This window comes from Argentina anserina, chromosome 6, assembly GCF_933775445.1.
Source record: "Argentina anserina chromosome 6, drPotAnse1.1, whole genome shotgun sequence".
NCBI lineage: Eukaryota > Viridiplantae > Streptophyta > Magnoliopsida > Rosales > Rosaceae > Argentina > Argentina anserina.
In genome coordinates this window covers 507,315-525,742 of record NC_065877.1, presented here as the reverse complement: position 1 = coordinate 525,742, position 18,428 = coordinate 507,315, and the positions used below count along the sequence as shown (strand labels likewise).

The window sequence follows — 18,428 nt, the reverse complement described above, 5'->3', positions numbered from 1 at the left end:
GAGAGTTGTTTGGAAACCACGATAATGTGTAACGATTTTTTTGTCTGAATAATGGTGTAACGTTAGGAGACAATTTTGATGGTTAAAGTAAGGAAATATCATTAGCAATTTAGGATATAAACTAGCTTTCTTGGTCTCTTACATCAACACTTACAAAATTTAGAAAGCACAAGGGAGAAACTTGATGGCCTTAACGTCAAAGTTCTACCTCATTGCTGATTGATGCTTCCACATTACAGTTAAATAGAGCAGTACTAGTGTTTGTGACATTTCCCTAGTGAGTAGTGATCGATCCTATTGGGGCATTCTTTCTTTTACTATGAGCAAAATGAACCCCTCCCTGTGGATCGCAAACTCATGAAGCACAAGCAGGCACCAAGCAAGAGAATAATCCCAGCATTTTCTTCTGCAAAAAATCAAAATAATATTGAGTACAATAATTACCCAGCTGCCAATGTTGAGAAACACACACGATATTAAGACTATAGCAGAGCTGCCAGAGCACGGTTTAAGTTGGGATTAGTCAATTCAGAGTCCAAAATGGATCTGAACTTTGAAACTTGGAAGCCACTGGTATGAGATTGAGAACGATGTAAAGAGGATTAGTATGACACATAAGTAAGGATGACACGCATAAATCGGCAGTATGAGATTGAAAAATAGGTTAGTACACACCCGCTTGGTAGAGTGGAGGAGCTCAGGTGGTATCTTGTAGAGGTCTTCATCGACAGGCTTGGGAGGCCTCCTTGGTCGCAAAACGGCGTCGTTGCTGCGAGTGTGACACTGCTGGTAGTGTAACTTTCTGGAGGGTTCAGTCACATCGTCATGGACCTTAGCATGGTGCTGCAGCTTCTTTTGCTCCTTGACATGCGGGTTATGAGTGCATCTCTTTTCTCTCCCTATTGCGATTGTCTGGAATTTACAGTGTCACCATCATAAGTCATGAGTAGTAGTCATAAAAACCACATCAGTTCATTAATCTTAATCAGAAGCAAGTTAAAGCCAGCACCAACTTTTACTTACTACTTGACATTGATGGGTGCGTAGGTGTTTGTTTGGTCATCTAAAAAGAAAGCTGGCCGAGTATGATTTGATCTTACAGTGGGACACGTCGGTAATGGGAATGTGAACTTTGAAGTAATCATATTTACATAGATGTGGAGTTGAAAAATTAGAGATTATAGAAGCATCTACACAAGTATAATGTACTAAAAACCAATTAACAAATCGAGTTCTTCAAAATTGAAATTTTAAGATATTGAGAAAATTTATGCTACAAAACCCTTTTCATGTTTTTGAAACGGGTTTCTACAATTGCTATATAAATTTGACCTTTACATATGATTATATGTGAGTTATGTATTAAGAAAATGCAATTTACCCCTCCCTAGCTCAATATATACCACCCAAAATTTGCATACTTGACACTTCATTGAAATTCCACCACTTATTAGTCTCCAATTTTGTTTTCTTGGCTAGAAATTATCCCAATAACCATAGGAATGAAATTTAGTGACAAGATTCAAACTTTTATGCCAAACTTGATACGGATTGGTAACAAGAATCCATAATGATGAAAACCAAGGAGGTAAAAGAGTAAAAGTTGGAACCTTTCGAGAATTAGGAGCAACAATCCGAGAAGGCTTCTTCTTCATCTTCATAACATCAACAGCATACAAGTCAGCATGAAGATAGGCTGCCGGTGCATCACTCTCACCGGAAGAAGAGCTGAACCTGATCAAACCGGCCTGCCTCGCACACTCGAAATACTGAGTGATTGGCAGCTCATTCGCATAATCCCAGTCCCCAAATGCCGGAATTTGACCACTCCGCTTATAATAGTCCTGCCGGCCACCACCATCAACCACATCAATGATAATTCATAAACTTAGCACAGACAAAATCAAACAAGTTAAGTAAATTTACTTACATCCATTGTGGAAGAATTCAGAAATGGCCAAGAGAGGAAGCTAGAACCCAGTAAAGCTTACAGAGTGAAACTTGAATGGGAAAACTGGACAGGGAATTGAAGGAGAAAATGGTGTGAGTTATAAAGGGAAAATAGGCAAGAGGGGGAGGTGGGGTTGTGCAGAGAAGCCCCAGAGGTGGATATAAATACTGGGTCAGAATGTGAAGAAGCAGAAGAAGAGGGAATCTAGGAGAAAAGAGAGATAGTACTGAGAAGGATAGATCTTTACTTAAGACTTTTATGTCAATACAGCACAGTTAGGTCAGTAGCCTCAGGAGTTCTGAACAACAAAGAGACCTTGTTTTAGGGGAATGGGCAAAGATGTGGCTTATGATGGTTACAGTTGCTGCTTGGAGTTGTTGGGTTTGGACTCTGGTGTTTTGTAATAAGAGTAAAAGAAGGAGAAGAAGAAAAAAGCTGCTTTTGGCTTCTGTAGCGGAGGAAAGCAGTTTAGTTGACTCAGTGGTTATGGAAGCATGCAAGGCAGCAAGAGTCCAATGCCACAATGCAGCCATGCCTAGAGGGCTTATAAATATTGGCAGTTCTAAAGGCGGGGCTTCCCCAGACAGGGCAGGGGGCCCTACAGTAGTACTGAGATCTAATTTACAAATTTGTGAAAGAGTGAATTCAACTCTAACTGTAGCACAAGCATGAGAGGAGGTATGGACAAGTTGAAAAGGGAATTGGATTTTTAATGTGAATAGGTGCTGCTGCCTCTGGTGTTGGGTGTGGTGGGTGGTTTGTATTTGTATAATCTAGACAAGTGAAAAGATGAGGGAAAAGTACTTTTTGGAGAAGTGAAAACGCCCATTGATAAGGGATCTTGTCCAATGCATGTAGCAGCACGCTGCAGAAGGAGGGGGGAGGGTGATGCATGGGGGATATTAATTGAACAGCACATATTACATGGTCGAATGGCTTGAGCGCTCAGGTGGCAGAGGTAAATCACAAATGTTATTCTCAAGAGTCTAGCATGGGTGCATGATGGAAGATGGAATTTGTAGATAGAAACCAAACCCTACAATGTTTAACTAAAGTTAATTGCCATGAAAATATGATCATAAGCCAAACAATGTGATTATTATGCCAGATGACTCAGAAGAGTTGCTAGGTAGAAAGGACTGAGAGCTAATAAAAATTATGATGGAGCTTATAAAGGTGTTCTTGAGCTAAACACAATGACAATCATAATCTAAGGATTAATTATAAAGGAAGCAAAAATATGCACAAACCGTAAATTAAGGAGTTTAAATGAACAATAAAATTAAGACGTGAATCAGATAATTAAGACGAAATATTGTGGCTTATCTATCCCTTCCCAAATGATCCAATCTGATTCACATTAAAAAAATTGATTTTCCTGATTCTCATTAAAAAGAGTATCTTATATTTCCTTAATTCTATTATTAACAAGCTTATTTGAATACTCAACTCCAGGTCTAAGTTTTCCTTCATTATGAGTTACTATAAAGTATCATCTTTGTCACCGAGATAAAAAAAGACTAGTGAGTGAATTGCCAAAAGAAAGACGTATACAAAATGAGAGCATGAGTTGTGTAGAAATGTAGAATTAAGAAGCTAATGATGAACACTTTCTAGTTAAACAAACCAAAGTCAATTACTATGGCCACCAAAATGGGGGTATCTCGATTGTTTATGGTTTCCACACTACCCTAGTGTTACCAATAGTAAAAGGTTTCTCATTTTTAGACAATGCCAGAAGCTCCATTTGAAAAACAGATATAGCACCAACGCCAGAAGCTCGTGCATGTGAAGCTGCCTGAGAATCTGTGACTATACTCAGAATCAAACCATATTCTATCCCTTATATATGATTCTAGTCAAGATTATGAAACTATTAGTTCTTGAAAAACATCCTCCCCGTAGATATTTACAGATTCTCTTCTCGTTTGTTTATGGAGGAAGAAGAAAACCCAAGCGCGGCTGAAGGGTAGGGGCATCGATAATTGCTACCCTCGAGGAGAGTCCCTAAATTTCCGACTCCTCTTCTCTTGTTTTACATTTTTACACTGCTCAAAAATTTCATTTCTGATCAAGAAAACTGCAATACATGCAGAGAATTGACTCCCAAGTCCCAAGCTTTGGGGGTGGTGAAGAAATTGACCTAATAATAATATTATGGACCGGAGAAACATGGTTGTGTCGATAATGGAGTGGAATGCAAGATATAGGAAGAATGGGGTAGGGTGAGGTAAGGGTAGCTGGGTAGGGGTCCTGTAAATATGACCAGAGTGAAAGGTGTCGCGTAAGAAGTCAACACTTTCAAATCCTGGACAAGACGTTCATGTGTTGTGACAGTGTGGGTGAGTAAAACGACACTGACAACCGACCAAAGCATTAGCATTTAACAAAAAGTCCGAAAAATCGAAGAATGGCCCCAACACTGTGTCCTATGACACACGATGCCTCCCTTGTACTGAAGAAGCCATCTCACACAGAGTTCTTTCATTAGTCTATGTGGTGAAGAAGTGCCCATCCAAACGGACTCCGGTCGCCAAGGTAGGCCGTTTCTGCGTTGTTGATGCCTGTGGCGGCGGCGGCAGTGACGGTGGCGCGGTAGCTGTTTTGGTCGTGTAGTGTTCCTGTGCTTGAAAAATGTTGGAAGGATCTTTTTCATTTGTTATAGAGAAAGTTACATTGCCGAACTGAATGTATTGACAGTTAATTGTCGCGTTACATTACTTTAAATATTAAAAATTAAAATAATTAATTAAATTTTTGATTTAAATAAATTTCAAGTAAAATCTAGTCTTCCTACACAAGTCAAGGCGCATGTGGAATGACGTGTGGTAAAAATAAAACATTTTTTTAGCTCATAAACCAACATATTTACCGTTATTAATATTAGAACGTGTATCTCTATATTTAGTTTTGAATAAGAGAGATTATAGGAGAAAGTGGTATATATTTGTTATCTTTTTACTCTCTTATCCCCTATCTAAATAAATATCTTATATATGCAATTTAACAAACTAAGGGCATCATAGAAATATGGTGTTTGGACAATTTAATCAAAGAAGTGTAATAACGGAAACAGGTGCTTGGTAGTTCCGTATGCCAAACTGTCTTAATTAATAGAGACGTGTCATGGGTTATAGCAATGTGAGCTTTGCACACGATCTTTAACAAACAAGCATATATCCACCATTAATAAAGTTGTTCATGGCTGTCATTGTATCAGTAGATCCCCATCTGTACGTGGTATTGGTAGAATAGTTTGATAATAGCTCTATATCAGAGTAGGATTGTAAAGTTTTAAATGTGTAGTTGAATATCATAATGTATGCACCAAATCTCTTTCACTATTTTCTTGATTTCATAATTTAACTAAAATGATTTTAGACTTGTGATCGTTTCAAACTTTCAATCATATGTTCATGCAATGCACATAATGGTTCTAATCTCATTATAAAGCCATGATGGGTGTTACTTAAGTACAATCTATTCGGGTGTATCATGGGGGAAGCCCACATTAAAAATAGGGTCTAGTTACCCAAAGCCCACGTTGAAGTACAATTAGGGTATATTTAATATACAATTTCGTTAGTTATTTTATTTGTCTATTAAAATGATTTCATTGCCTTAAAACTAGCCCTGCCCAAGTTTGGTTACTGGTTTCTCCACTAATGCTTGTGTAATTTTAACCTTCAATAATTGTTTTGCTTTGGTACCAATTTCTCCATCGTACATACACTACTCAAGCAAGCAAGCAAAGCTGGAGAATTCTATTTAGAACTTCTATTTGTATAACCCATGTTTGCTCTCACTCATCATCTTCATCCATGAAAAGCCCTCTCCTCATTCCTCTTCCCGATGAATTCAATACAAGTATGTGCTGCCTCGGAGCATTCAGAGTTCTATTTCATCCAAATTCTCACTGATTCAAAAAGCCTGAACCTACCTAGTTGTGTAGTAAGCGAAATGTCATCATCTCGCAATAAGAGTCAGCTTCTCTAATTGTCTTTGAAACACGTAAAATATGTTTAACACATACATGATCATCTTCATACACAATCTTTAAAAGCATCTCCAACAATATAGTCAAATTATACGTGAACAATTCAACAACTATAATTGATTATTGAAACACAACTCCAACAATAATGTCATCTAGTCATATGGATGACTATCCCTAAACGCTAAAGATGTTCTTAGATACCTCATCCTCGAAACTGAAACACTTGCTACCCTAGTCCTACTTCAATGGAGTTTCAATACCGCTACCCAAGTACGAATCATCCGCATAGTCCCAGATTCCAATCCTCTTGCTCCATAAAGCTCGGCAATTCCAACTTCTTCTCCAAAACCAAAGTCATAGTAAAAATAACGATACAATGATAATTGATTCAAAATTACGGACTAGATTTTGCTTGGGTGTTTGCCCTCGGAAGCAATCTCTTGCTTTAGATATCCTGTTCTGTTTAGGAATTTCCATTTGGGTAGTTTCTTATTTCTTTGAGGATTTAATAAAGTAAAATAAATAAAATCCAACCTTATCCTGTTTGTACAATATAAGTTGCCCTAAATGCCCCGCTGTAACGCGTAATCCCCTTCATAAAATGTTCATAGACCCCGCTCCATTAATACCCTTTTATTTAAAGTTGTATTATTTTCCAAAAATACCCTTCCCTAAGCTCATAGGAAACGCGGTAACGCGTAATCTCCCCCGCGTCTATATATTCCCTGCCGACTCTCCAAACCAAACCCAGAATTTCCCAAAATCAAAACCCTAATTTGTTCTTCCGTTCCCTTCTCAATCTCTCCCAAATTCGCCCCCAATTTCAATCCGCGACGAATACCCACTTCGATTTTCAGTGTTTTGCTGCGAAACAATGCTTGCCCAGTTATCCAGCTCCGTTGTGTCGAGACTTCTCAGTACACTCCTCGTCGAAGAAGCGATTTATCCGGCGAGAAATTCCGGCACTGCTCCGTGCCGGAAAGTTTGTGAAGTAGATGATGTTGATGATGATGGGTTCACTGAGTTCTTTGACGCTTTTGATGAAGAGAGCCCAGAGCCTAAGTTTGTGTTCAAATTTGAGTACCAAACTAGTGAGATATTAAAAACACTTGAGAAATATGATCAAGTTGGTCACTATGTAGCTTTGCAAGCCCAAAGTAATAGTACTAGGCAAAATGGGTCTGCTGAGAAATCAAATTGTGAGTGTGTAGAGGCAGCTAATGTTGATGAAATGAAGATTTCATTAGATTCTGATGAAGCAAAATGTGGGTCCATTGAGGGTTTGGACCGGGTTGTTGGAGAAGGAGATGTTCATGTGGAGAAAGGTGGTGAGGGTTTTGGAGATGGTGCATTTGAGGAAGAGGGGGTTGAGAAGAAAATAGTGATTGAAGAAGTGGTAGATGTTAGTAATGAAGTAAATGTTGGTTCCATTGTGAATGAAGTGAGTAATGTTACTGAGGAAGTGTCACATTCGGATGAGATGAGTGGTGATGAGACAGTGGCTACTAGTGATGAAGATGAGTTGGTTTCCGAGGAGGAGTTTGTTGGTTCGGAGTTTAGTTCTGGTTCGATATGTTCAAGCCATGATGATGATGATGATGATGATGATGATGAAGAACTAGTTTCTTTGGAAGAGATTGGATTGAACAAGCCTGATGGTTTTGATGAAGAGGATAGTGATATATTGGAACAGTATAGAGAACTAGAAGAGTTGTGTAGGGCTGAGGAGCAAAACTCGACAAGGTCCAAACTCCAAGGAGAGGAAAAGCTAGTGCATGATCATAATGGTTCCGACGATTCAGACACAATGGAGGTTTTGTGGGAACATCAAGAGTTGATAGATCAATCGAAAGTGGAGCTCAAGAGAGTCAGAGCAACTGGTCTGCCTACAATTTTTGAAGAATCCGAGTATGTCAATATGGATGACTTGAAGCCACTCAAGATTCATGAGAAATACCAACATGCTGTACCTCCGAGCGAACAGTATAGGGCTCTAATGCGCGAGTTTGATAAAAAGATAACTGTAATAGGTGTTCTGCAGTCCAAGGGATCTTTGAAATTGCTTTTGAGCCACAAATCTTCAACTCCGGCCATCAAATCCTTTCTTTCCAACTTGAGGCTTTGTAGACCCAAAATAGATTGTGATCCAATTGTTAAGATCATTAAGGAAGTGCAGAGTCAATTGGAAATGGTCTATGTTGGGCAGTTGTGCCTTTCTTGGGAGTTCCTAGAATGGCAATATGAGAAGGCCTTGGAGCTACTGAAATCGGCCCCTGATCGAATACATTCATACAACGAAGTTGCAGAAGAATTTCAACAGTTTCAAGTGCTCCTACAACGATTTATTGAGGATGAACAATTTCAAGGGTCAAGGGTCGAAAACTATGTTAAAAGTCGATCTGCTATGCATAAGTTTCTGCAAGTTCCGGAAATCAGAGAGGATAAATGCAAGGAAGGAAAGAAAGGCAGTGAAATTACCACTGACATTGTCGAGATGTTGAGAGAATCAGTAAGGACCATGTGGCGATTCATCCGAGCTGATAAAAATGCAAACATAACTACTGCTTGTCGAAAAAGATCACTGGATGATTGCTTGGATCCAAATCTTTTTGTAGAAGTTCAAGCAGATCTTGGGGAGAAACAAAGGATGCTTAAGGAGCTAAAGAGGAGTCAGAACCCGATCCTGAAGAGATTCCAAAAGCATGAAGAAGAAAAAGAAGAGGAAGAGAGCGCAGATGATGGGCACCTTAACTTCTTTTCTGAAGTGAACATCAGATTAGTATCCAGGGTTTTGAACATGTCAACTATAAAACAGCATCAACTAGAGTGGTGTCAAAGAAAGTTAAGCAAGATACACTGTGTGAAGCGCAAGGTTCATATGTAGATCCCTCTTTCTTGTAGTTTCCATATTAATAGAGTTAATATTTGTGAACAATCTAAATTTCTTCTACGTGTTCTACTTTTACTTTTATTTTCCTAGTAGTAGTAGGAGAGACGGAAAGCCACAATTCCTCCCCAATGAGGCCACATTTCAATATTCTTTTACAATTGCCCAGCTAACTTAACTATCGAAACAATGTCTCTGCTAGCCTTAGTTAGTAGTCAACCATAACCTTTAAGGTTGAAAGTACTATGTTGCAGTTAGAAATTTCTCACTCCTGGAGTACGTAGGAAATAAGATAATAGTCATGTGATACCTCGCAAGTTCATTATTAACATGTTAACTCAAAATGATGAATGAAGTCCAATCAATACTCATTACAAATATGTAATATTTTAAATATTTTAAATCACTTCTGGCAAAATAGTTATTGAGATTTCCGATGGGGCTAAATATTGATAAAGATGTATCATTGGAGACATAGTGATTCTGCTTCGTTATAAACACAACACCAGCCACACTCACTTAGAAAGATAATGGACCATTGGCTATGTATATTCTTCCATCTGTATAACAATCATGTGCTGGTACATTATGGTGTTTCAGCTTGGGGTTAGGCATGAATTAATCACAAAGAGAAGGACAAAAAGAGCCACAAAAGTGCAACATAGAAAATCCATATATATAATGTCAACCATTAACTGTAGACATTTCACAACTACAACACTACATTTCAGATAGTAAAGTAAGATGGGTGGTATTCCATGGACTACTGAAGAGGATCAGTTGCTCAGGAAATGCATAGAGAAGAATGGAGAAGGCAAATGGCATCAAATTCCTCACTTAGCCGGTAAGTAACTTGAGTAATGTAGACTTGTTTTCAGCACAACTCTAGCTCGAATGTAGTTTGGAATATAGGAGAAGATCATCAAAGGTTCGAAATTCAGGTCTAAACAGGTGCCGTAAGAGCTGCAGGCTGCGGTGGCTGAACTACCTTCGGCCAAACATCAAGAGAGGGAGCTTTGAGCAAGAGGAAGTGGAGCTCATCATCAAGCTCCAAAGGCTCTTGGGAAACAGGCAAGTTCATCTCAGACTCACATATCTCTTTGTTAGTTGATATGTTTGTCTTGAAAAAATTCTATCGAGATGGACTTCTTGAACATGCATACACTTTTCTCTCTTTCAAGTAACTAAATAGTGGTATAAGTACTTCCAATCATGAATCAGTGGTTAGTTAACTGGGGCATACCAACGAATATATATAACATACACAACTGAAATATGTTGGCTCTTAATTAAATTTTCAGGTGGTCACTAGTTGCAGCCAGGCTTCCAGGAAGAACTGGTAATGATGTGAAGAACTATTGGAACTGTCACTTGAGCAAGAAGTTAAATGCTCAAGAACCTCATGATGATCATCAGAAGATTAATCATGCAAGGAATAATAATGTAAAAGTCCGAAGGCCCCAACCTTCAAAACATGGCAGCTCAAATTCAAAAAGGCCAATGATAAGTGGTACTCTTGAGGATCAGACTTGCCAAGTCATGGAAGAAAGTATCAGATCTTCAATGGCAATGCTGTGCAATACTGATAAAGACCAAGTGCACATCGGTGAGATGATTGAGAGAGAGGATAGCAACAATCCATGTGTGGAAGAAGAACATGAGGGTAACAGTGACTTTATGGGTGATTTGGGGATGGTAGGCTTTGATCAGTTTGAACAAGTTATAGAGCAATATGATCAAGATGTCAACAACAACAACAACAACAACAACAACAACAACAGATGGGAGTGGGATGACTCCATCTTGGATATGGATATTTGGATTTCTGATTCTTAATGAACAGTTATCTGGGTGACTGCTAGCCAAGTAGCCATCAGTGAGATGATGATGATTCTGTAATTACAATAATATTCATGTATTATTAGGTACTAGGATTAGTGTCGTATTGCAGTGTCTATGCAATTCTGTATAATAGTGTGTAATATCTTGCAAACTTGAAATTTGAGTAAAGTCAGTAAACCGTTATTATATATATATTATAGAAATATTTGTTATCACAATGTTCAATTGAAAGAAAACTAAAAGAGGGGATAGTAGAATTAAATAGACCTTTTCAAGAAATATTTTATGTTTTGTATGCTTTTATAAAAATCAAATAACTTACAGTGCTTACATTATAAACGTTCAGAACAGTTTGAAAAATGTTTTATAAAACACTTTGCTAGGGTTTTAGAAAAAATTCCCTTTCTCAGTCTGACGCGGTGCACTAGTGGCACCGTCTTCAGATGGGCTATGTTGATGTGGCTTGCAGCGCTTGGTGGCCTAATTCAATGTTCATAGAGAATTCAATCATAAAACAACAAGTTTATCAACTTCTTCAAATGGTTGTAGCCTCGTAATGGTAAGATGAAACTTCACCATAACGGGAAAAATGATAAACAAAGTACCTTATAGCTCTTTATAAGTAGTGTTTTTCCGTCATGTTTTACGTATTTAAAAGTAGAAGCCAATGGTGCACTTATTAGAATGTATATGTTATGTATGGTCTCCTAAAATTATCTTTGGGTTGTTCTTACTTATTCAACGTCTCCATTGTATATATTGAAACGACTGTGATTGTATTATGCAGTTTTATTAATATAATCGGCGTCAGGGCCCTTTATATTCAAATAATAATATAAAAAATCAAATAGCCTTCGCCCGTGTATCAATAGTTCGTTTTTCTTTTGTAACAAAAAAAAAAAGGTTCGTTTTTCTTTAATCATTAGTCGTCCTTCTCTTTTCGTTCAGCCAATGCGTGAGTGCGTGAGTGCGTGACTGACACTGACGAGGCTTGTGTTATACAGAGCAAAAGAGGCTCTTTTTGTCATCCGATTCTTTCGTCATTTCCGGATTCCGAGTAGGCTTGTCGGTCTGGTGCTTTTGCCTTCAGTTCTTCTCTGCCTCTGGTAAACCCTTAAGCTCATTGCTCTTTCTTCTTCTCCTCCTCCATGTCTGCAACTACTTAAGGAAATCAACCCACTTTTACTATTTCGGTTAACCGCTATTGTTTGTAGACTTTGTACCTCAAAAGTCGAAACCCTTGATACCTTGTTTCATTTTCTTTATGATTACTCTGAAAACGTTGCTGTTGATATATTCATCTGCTCTGCTTTTGTGTTTGTATTGATTTGAATGTATGTTTTCCTCCAAGAAAGGCGATCAATATTATTACCCTGTTGAATTTTGCTGCTGACTGAGCCAAAATTACTAAAAGGTGAAATTAGAGTGGTTTGAATTGAATACACATGAGAAAGGGAACTTCTTGGCTTCTAAAGTTAAGTTATTTGAGGTTAAATGTTGCCCATCTGCTCTTTTTCGTGTTGATATCAATTTAATAGCGTGTATGTCTCCAGAGAATAGATCAAACTAACCAACGGCCAACCAGTTAAAAATTTATTGTAATAGTCACTGCTGATTGAACTAAAACTACAAGAGGCTGCAATGAGTTTGATTTTCTGCAATGATCATATCAAAGGGGTCACCTCTTCGCTATAATCAGTACTTCGAGTTAAATTTTGCTCACTATGTGTCTTGGTCGCATGAACATTTTTGGTTGCTTGTCTTACTGGGAATTCTTTCCTATAGGATTTATTATGGCGTATATCCCACCGCACAAGCGAAACTCAAATGAAGCTGAAAGACCGTTGCCAACTCCTGACAAGCTTGCTCCTTTATTTAAGAGAAATGTAAATGTAAGGTCATCTAAGTCTAATGATAAATATACTTCAAAGATATTTTATGCAGACCGTGCTATATCAAGATGGTGGGTAGTTGGTTTGAATGATGACAACCAGTTTCCACCTTCTGTCAATCTCGAACCCATTTCCTTGGAAACCATTGAGCAGAGAATTATTGGAGAAAGCCCTCTCGCTTTAATAGGTTCTGGTCTTGATAATGGTCAGTAGTGTAAAACTTTCTTTATGTTTAAACTCTGTTTACTGTGAGTTATGGATCCTATTGTTAATGTTTTATGTGTTTGATACCTGATAGAAGGTAATGCGGTGGAAGGGACCTCGCCAAAGAGCCCATGGGTATATATGACAGAAAATGTGCTTGAAGACCTGCTTGCGTCTTTTGAAAATGTGAGGATGGAAATGAAGTCACCAACATTAGAGTATCTAAAGCCGACTTTAGTTGCTCGAGTTGGAAAAGTTCTTTTTCATAGGTTAGGGTTCCTTCTCGATTAATTGGTTTATCAAATACTTCTTCATCCATTCTAACTTTAACATCTCATACATTCATTGTCCTTTCTTCTCTTTCTTTCAACTGTGTATGATATAAAACCTATATGACAGTTATGTATTTAGAGAAAGTGTAATGGATCTATGAGAATACCTATCTGCTGAGGGTAATACTGTGGTATAGAGGCATGCGACTATAAGTGGTACGTAATATTTGAAAATGAAGCAATTTCCCTCTGAAGTTAAAGCGGTTGCCTTTGCAATGCAATTTGGCTGCCAAAAATTTGATTTGATCAAACAACTAGGGATCTACTTGTGGTGCCGGAGCTAGAGGACCCTCTAGATTTTTCGTAATCTACTGATACTTAAAGTGAAAAGAAAGAAACAATAGTCTGGGTCGGATAGGGGATCCCTGATTTTAAAACTCTACCCTTTTATGCATATATAACTAAATATTGATATCAATTCTTAGTTACTGTCAATGTTCCGGTGCTTGATATATGTAAGAATAGAAAACATATTGTACTCAATTGTTTATGATTCAATGTAAACCTAACGGTAATCTTTGCACTCAATTCAGGACTCCGTCCGTTAACCTGGAATCTCTCAAAGAAAATCTGACTACTGAGAAGTTGAAAAATTGGAAGGGAAGACCATTTTACACAAATGTTCCTGTTTCGTATACAGAGAAAATTGTAAACGAAGTTGTCCCGAATATTGGAGTTACTTTTGAATCGGAGAAAGATATATACCAAGTACAGGTATTTCTTTCCTGTATACATAAACTTTCTGATGAATGCTTTCAACAATTTTGATCTTGGCTACTGGAACCCTAATTTGTTTCTTCTTGTAAAGTTGGCCGATTCAACAAAACCAGACTCAACTATCACCTGCATTTGTAGTGTGAAAGATGGAAAGCTACAACTCTACAAGGCAATTTTTATAATTATCCTATTATATTGAATTTGGTGTTTCATAATCATGATAATCACACTTTTATTGCATCAATCTCAATCCAGTATTTGTACTGCAAAGTCGTTGCTTATTTTTTTAGAAGGCTAACTGTTAATGTGAATGAAATCAATCTCTCCTCCTTTGAGTTCCCCTTGATGTGGTTCTAATTACTGTTACATATTCAACTTTCATCCAGGTCGAACTAAACCAAGTGCGTCATATGGTAGTGGACATATCCATCCTTAATAAGAATATGGACCTGAGACTGATGTTAAACATGAAGAGAGTCTTAACAAGTCAGACGGTAAGTTACTTCTCCTGGTACCATAGAATATTTCACTGCCATTCTTTGGTGTTCTGTAAACACAATAAAACTAGTTTTTTACATATTAGTAGCAGCCACAACCAAACAAGCTACAGAAAAAAGTGTAATGTTATCCTGATGATGAGAGTTAGGATCATGGGGGGCACTTTTGTACATTGGAATGAGGTTGTGTGATCAGATTAATCAATTGTGTATCAGGATGAGGAGATGCAAAGCCTTAGGGATCTGGTTGATGCTGCGATTACAGATCCAGATGTGAAGGGTGGGTTGAGATGGCCCCCGGAGAAGACATCTTCTGGAAAGTACAATGTTGTTAGGGTTTGTCATTTAAGAGCAAAAGTATATAAAAATCAGGCATTAAGATTTAAGGTCAGGCATGCAGATAGATTTGATTTCAGAACCTCAAGTGGGGAAGCTTCTTGGGAGACCAGTTTGAGGTTGAAAAAGGTAGTCTCAAAGTTGAAGGTAAGGGCAAAGATTGCTATGAGACTCTCACTCTCCCCTTGTCAGATACCACGCTCTTCTAAGCATCCGGAGTAACCTCGTTTTTCTTTCAATTTTCAGGAAGAGATGGTTGATGTCAGCTCGGTTTCTGAGGTGCTGGAGGAAAATATGAAGTTCATCTGGGATAACTTCTTAAGCTGTGAAAGTTTTCTCACATGAGAGTGCATGTAAATATAATCTTGGTCCTTGCAGAGAACAAGGATACAAATAAAAACAGGCAATATCTGGTTTACTGTTCACGCAATGGTGGGTTGTGTATTTTGACGATTTAGTGTGATGCATAAAGCTATTCTACCTATTTAGTTGGTATTTAAGCTGTCTACTTCATCTTGTATATATTGTGGAGTTTTCTGCAAGTGTAAGACCGACTTTGATATCTTATGGAACCCCATTTTGGGGTCTTTCCAAATTTGATGGGCAAAAACCACTATATCTCAGGCTATAAAGCTTTCGTAGGTTTTTGATATGTCCATTAATTACAAATTTAATTTCATACCCTCTACAATCTTACATTCAGTGTTTATTCCTGGAGAGAACGTCATTACTCGGACTTATAATATTACATAGACCATGACATGATCGTAGTAGTCTAGTAGATATAAGCTCCTCAGCCTCGTACATAATATTGTGCTATGATATTAAGCTCCTCACACATAACTTGACACTTGCAATGTATAAGAAATAGGGTTATACTATGCCTCTTCCCCCTTCCCAGGCCATACGACCATTCACTGCAGTGACCCGTTTACATTACTTATGTTATTACACTGTATCGTCATCTAACTTAAGCTAAAGTAGATTATGATACGGATCATACACTACAAATAAATATTCATACCACTAATTTAATCTTCAGTTGCCGATCGAGCTTGTAAAGTTGTAATCCTATTTCTGATTAGCAGGCAGCTAATTAAGCACGAAGTCCATTGCCTTGTAAGGATCATGTACTGATACTGCGATACAATTTCTGATGACTGGTACTGGTCACACTTAACTGCTTATACCTCATCTCTAGATCACCACCATTAGTACTTGTTTTTGCTTCAATCTCATTATGATCTTTCCCCGAGTTCCTGTATACCATGTACAGGATCATCTGTGCGATGCCGAATAGAAATCCCAATACGTTTGGTAACTGTTCATCATCATATATGGTAGTCGTCTCAGGGTGATTAGTATATATGTTTTTCTTTAATCAACAACAATGTTAATACATCATAGGTAGCATAATTACTGTACTACTTACTGCGATGTAGTAATCCTGTGTGAAAAGTCCGTAGAAGAACCACATGGTAGCACAAAGTGTTAGGAATAAAGACAAAGTAAATGGCATGTATTCCACACTCCTGGTTCGTATTACTTGCCTCTGCAGTGAACGCAATAGTATATATTGAGTAACCCAGAGAGTTGAGCATGCATAATTAACCCTAAGGATTATTTATGCTCGAAAGTAGCACATACCATAATGCTTAAAGGAGCTGCAAAAACAGCAATGTTAAACACAGCACAGATCCACCCAACTGCGCTAACGCGTTTGGTTCCACTTAGAAGGAAGATAGTGATTGCCACCGTCAACCCATACATTACAATTACCAGCAGAACCAACTTCAACGTAAATATCTGCAAGCGGTGGTACAAGAATTGAAAATTAAGTGATGTGTATGCATGAGACTGTATGAGAAAGATTTGTAGAATTTACTCACCCTCTGCTTCTTGGGAGCATATGTGAAATAGAATATGAGGTAAGCAAGTTCAATAACAATTCCAAAGGCATTGATGCTGATGATCAACATAGCATTTGTCTTGAGCAAACCATAATACAACAATAACATTGCACTCAAAAGTGCAACCACATACGGTATGGATTGGAACCCTTCCGATGATTTCTTCTGGTAAATTCTGTAAAATGTCGGCCTGATCGATGAGAAAGAGATCGTATATGTTAGGAAGGGTGAATATGTACCAAATATGACTGAATAATTCGAAGTAAATAGATTCAAGTAGTTTAAGTAAAAGGGTCTTACATTGGCGCCAAGAACACCATGAATGACACGATGTTACCTGCATATGTGTGAACAATGACATCTTTAGGAAAAGTGATTTAGCATGAAATTTCAGATAATAATGTTAAATGCATGTTCCACAAAAAGAAAAAATCTGGCTTAAGGAAGTTTAAGTAAGCTAGCATCGGTTCAGGGGTCTCTTAGATAGTATACAATACCTAAGAGACCGAATAAGAAAGCGAGTTTTTCGGTGGTCGAATTCATAATTTTGTTCTGGAGATGATGCTGATGTTTTCGCAGTATGTATCTCGATCTGAATAAAAAACGATGAAGATGCTTATTCTTTCTTGCTTGCTTGCTATTTTCCCTTCGTTTTTTCCTGGTGAAGCTTTCCCAGTGCACTTGATATTAGCACTGAGAAGAACTTAAGTGATTCTGTTCTGCTGGGAGCTTCCTTTATATACTTAAGATAGATATGCAAATTAGGCAACTGGACAATCGATCTAAGATGTAACGTGCAGTATATCATCAACCGCCTTCCGCGAGCCTCAATTAATTGGTGAAGCTTACGCCCCATTCCAAAATCCAACTTTTAACTTGATAATCATGAGTGTGAGTTAATTTTGTCTGGTAGAAAAATATGAATGAGAGAAGAAGCCGAAGTACACAAGTCGTTATGATTATGCAAGAAGTGGTTATTTAATTAAGAGGCTTCTACAGTTCTATTTAAGAGATTGATTATATTGTAGTTTGGCTACCTTGATTAATTTCAGGATGTCTTCGTTATGTCACATCCTGTCAAGTTGGTTTCTTAAGTTACCTTTGCTGGGAAATGGGAAACTTAGCAGCTGGTTAGGGTTTCCTGGTGAAGCTTTCCCAGTGCACTTGATATTAGCACTGAGAAGAACTTAAGTGATTCTGTTCTGCTGGGAGCTTCCTTTATATACTTAAGATAGATATGCAAATTAGGCAACTGGACAATCGATCTAAGATGTAACGTGCAGTATATCATCAACCGCCTTCCGCGAGCCTCAATTAATTGGTGAAGCTTACGCCCCATTCCAAAATCCAACTTTTAACTTGATAATCATGAGTGTGAGTTAATTTTGTCTGGTAGAAAAATATGAATGAGAGAAGAAGCCGAAGTACACAAGTCGTTATGATTATGCAAGAAGTGGTTATTTAATTAAGAGGCTTCTACAGTTCTATTTAAGAGATTGATTATATTGTAGTTTGGCTACCTTGATTAATTTCAGGATGTCTTCGTTATGTCACATCCTGTCAAGTTGGTTTCTTAAGTTACCTTTGCTGGGAAATGGGAAACTTAGCAGCTGGTTAGGGTTTCTAGCTTTGGCCTAAACCATGTATAAACAACCAAAAACTAATCTATCTTTTGACGGGTCGATAAATGATAGGTAATGCGACCTAAAACTAATCGATAGAACTTGTTCATCAAAGTAAGCTCTTGTATATATGTTGTTGTAATATAATCAAGATGGCAATATATAGTTGGGTTGTATTTACATTGTTTAGGCCAATGGTGTACATAATCTCTCACATTACACTTTGAATGACATGTTCTAT

The 18,428-nt window shown here is 37.8% G+C and overlaps 5 protein-coding genes across 7 annotated transcripts; 3 read left to right on the top strand and 2 right to left on the bottom strand.

Moving 5' to 3' along the window:
• Window positions 1-91: 91 nt before the first annotated feature.
• Window positions 92-2,390, bottom strand: LOC126799886 (uncharacterized). The gene is made up of 4 exons (XM_050527149.1): window positions 1,931-2,390; window positions 1,611-1,844; window positions 676-912; window positions 92-406 (listed from the first exon to the last, which is right to left on the bottom strand). The coding sequence occupies exons 1-4, from the start codon at window positions 1,934-1,936 to the stop codon at window positions 356-358; spliced, it is 528 nt and encodes a 175-aa protein (XP_050383106.1). The 5' UTR covers window positions 1,937-2,390; the 3' UTR covers window positions 92-355.
• Window positions 2,391-6,822: 4,432 nt separating this feature from the next.
• Window positions 6,823-8,832, top strand: LOC126800381 (uncharacterized). The gene has a single exon (XM_050527747.1). It carries the CDS (start codon window positions 6,823-6,825, stop codon window positions 8,830-8,832), a length of 2,010 nt encoding a protein of 669 aa, XP_050383704.1.
• A 747-nt stretch (window positions 8,833-9,579) lies between these two features.
• Window positions 9,580-10,671, top strand: LOC126799963 (transcription factor MYB113-like). The gene is made up of 3 exons (XM_050527225.1): window positions 9,580-9,679; window positions 9,777-9,906; window positions 10,137-10,671. The coding sequence occupies exons 1-3, from the start codon at window positions 9,580-9,582 to the stop codon at window positions 10,669-10,671; spliced, it is 765 nt and encodes a 254-aa protein (XP_050383182.1).
• A 969-nt stretch (window positions 10,672-11,640) lies between these two features.
• On the top strand, window positions 11,641-15,271 carry LOC126798293 (uncharacterized). Of its 3 annotated transcripts, XM_050525214.1 has the most exons (8): window positions 11,641-11,783; window positions 12,463-12,774; window positions 12,868-13,042; window positions 13,639-13,819; window positions 13,914-13,991; window positions 14,209-14,316; window positions 14,536-14,802; window positions 14,902-15,271. In XM_050525214.1, exons 2-8 carry the CDS (start codon window positions 12,471-12,473, stop codon window positions 14,998-15,000), a joined length of 1,212 nt encoding a protein of 403 aa, XP_050381171.1. In that variant the 5' UTR covers window positions 11,641-11,783; window positions 12,463-12,470; the 3' UTR covers window positions 15,001-15,271. The 3 variants fall into 3 exon arrangements, with proteins under 3 accessions (XP_050381171.1, XP_050381172.1, XP_050381173.1); XM_050525215.1 differs by lacking the exon at window positions 11,641-11,783 and having other exon boundaries at window positions 12,871-13,042; XM_050525216.1 differs by lacking the exons at window positions 11,641-11,783; window positions 13,914-13,991.
• A 510-nt stretch (window positions 15,272-15,781) lies between these two features.
• LOC126800379 (bidirectional sugar transporter NEC1-like) lies at window positions 15,782-17,108 on the bottom strand. The gene is made up of 6 exons (XM_050527745.1): window positions 17,063-17,108; window positions 16,866-16,902; window positions 16,545-16,755; window positions 16,303-16,461; window positions 16,088-16,207; window positions 15,782-15,976 (listed from the first exon to the last, which is right to left on the bottom strand). Exons 1-6 carry the CDS (start codon window positions 17,106-17,108, stop codon window positions 15,782-15,784), a joined length of 768 nt encoding a protein of 255 aa, XP_050383702.1.
• Between the last annotated feature and the right edge of the window lie 1,320 nt (window positions 17,109-18,428).

Excerpts from the sequence above, each read along its gene's own strand:
- LOC126800381 (XM_050527747.1), top strand. The coding sequence starts at position 6,823 with ATGCTTGCCCAGTTATCCAGCTCCGTTGTGTCGAGACTTCTCAGTACA.
- LOC126800379 (XM_050527745.1), bottom strand. The coding sequence starts at position 17,108 with ATGAATTCGACCACCGAAAAACTCGCTTTCTTATTCGGTCTCTTAG. Across the intron at positions 16,462-16,544 it reads ATGCTCCCAAGAAGCAGAGG|ATATTTACGTTGAAGTTGGT; the intron begins GTGAGTAAATTC and ends CACCGCTTGCAG. Across the intron at positions 16,208-16,302 it reads CAGCTCCTTTAAGCATTATG|AGGCAAGTAATACGAACCAG; the intron begins GTATGTGCTACT and ends CGTTCACTGCAG.
- LOC126798293 (XM_050525214.1), top strand. The coding sequence starts at position 12,471 with ATGGCGTATATCCCACCGCACAAGCGAAACTCAAATGAAGCTGAAAGA. Across the intron at positions 14,317-14,535 it reads GAGTCTTAACAAGTCAGACG|GATGAGGAGATGCAAAGCCT; the intron begins GTAAGTTACTTC and ends ATTGTGTATCAG. Across the intron at positions 14,803-14,901 it reads AGGTAGTCTCAAAGTTGAAG|GAAGAGATGGTTGATGTCAG; the intron begins GTAAGGGCAAAG and ends TTCAATTTTCAG.
- LOC126799963 (XM_050527225.1), top strand. The coding sequence starts at position 9,580 with ATGGGTGGTATTCCATGGACTACTGAAGAGGATCAGTTGCTCAGGAAA. Across the intron at positions 9,680-9,776 it reads TCAAATTCCTCACTTAGCCG|GTCTAAACAGGTGCCGTAAG; the intron begins GTAAGTAACTTG and ends TTCGAAATTCAG. Across the intron at positions 9,907-10,136 it reads CAAAGGCTCTTGGGAAACAG|GTGGTCACTAGTTGCAGCCA; the intron begins GCAAGTTCATCT and ends TTAAATTTTCAG.
- LOC126799886 (XM_050527149.1), bottom strand. Across the intron at positions 913-1,610 it reads TTGCTCCTAATTCTCGAAAG|ACAATCGCAATAGGGAGAGA; the intron begins GTTCCAACTTTT and ends TGTAAATTCCAG. Across the intron at positions 407-675 it reads TCCTCCACTCTACCAAGCGG|AAGAAAATGCTGGGATTATT; the intron begins GTGTGTACTAAC and ends GATTTTTTGCAG.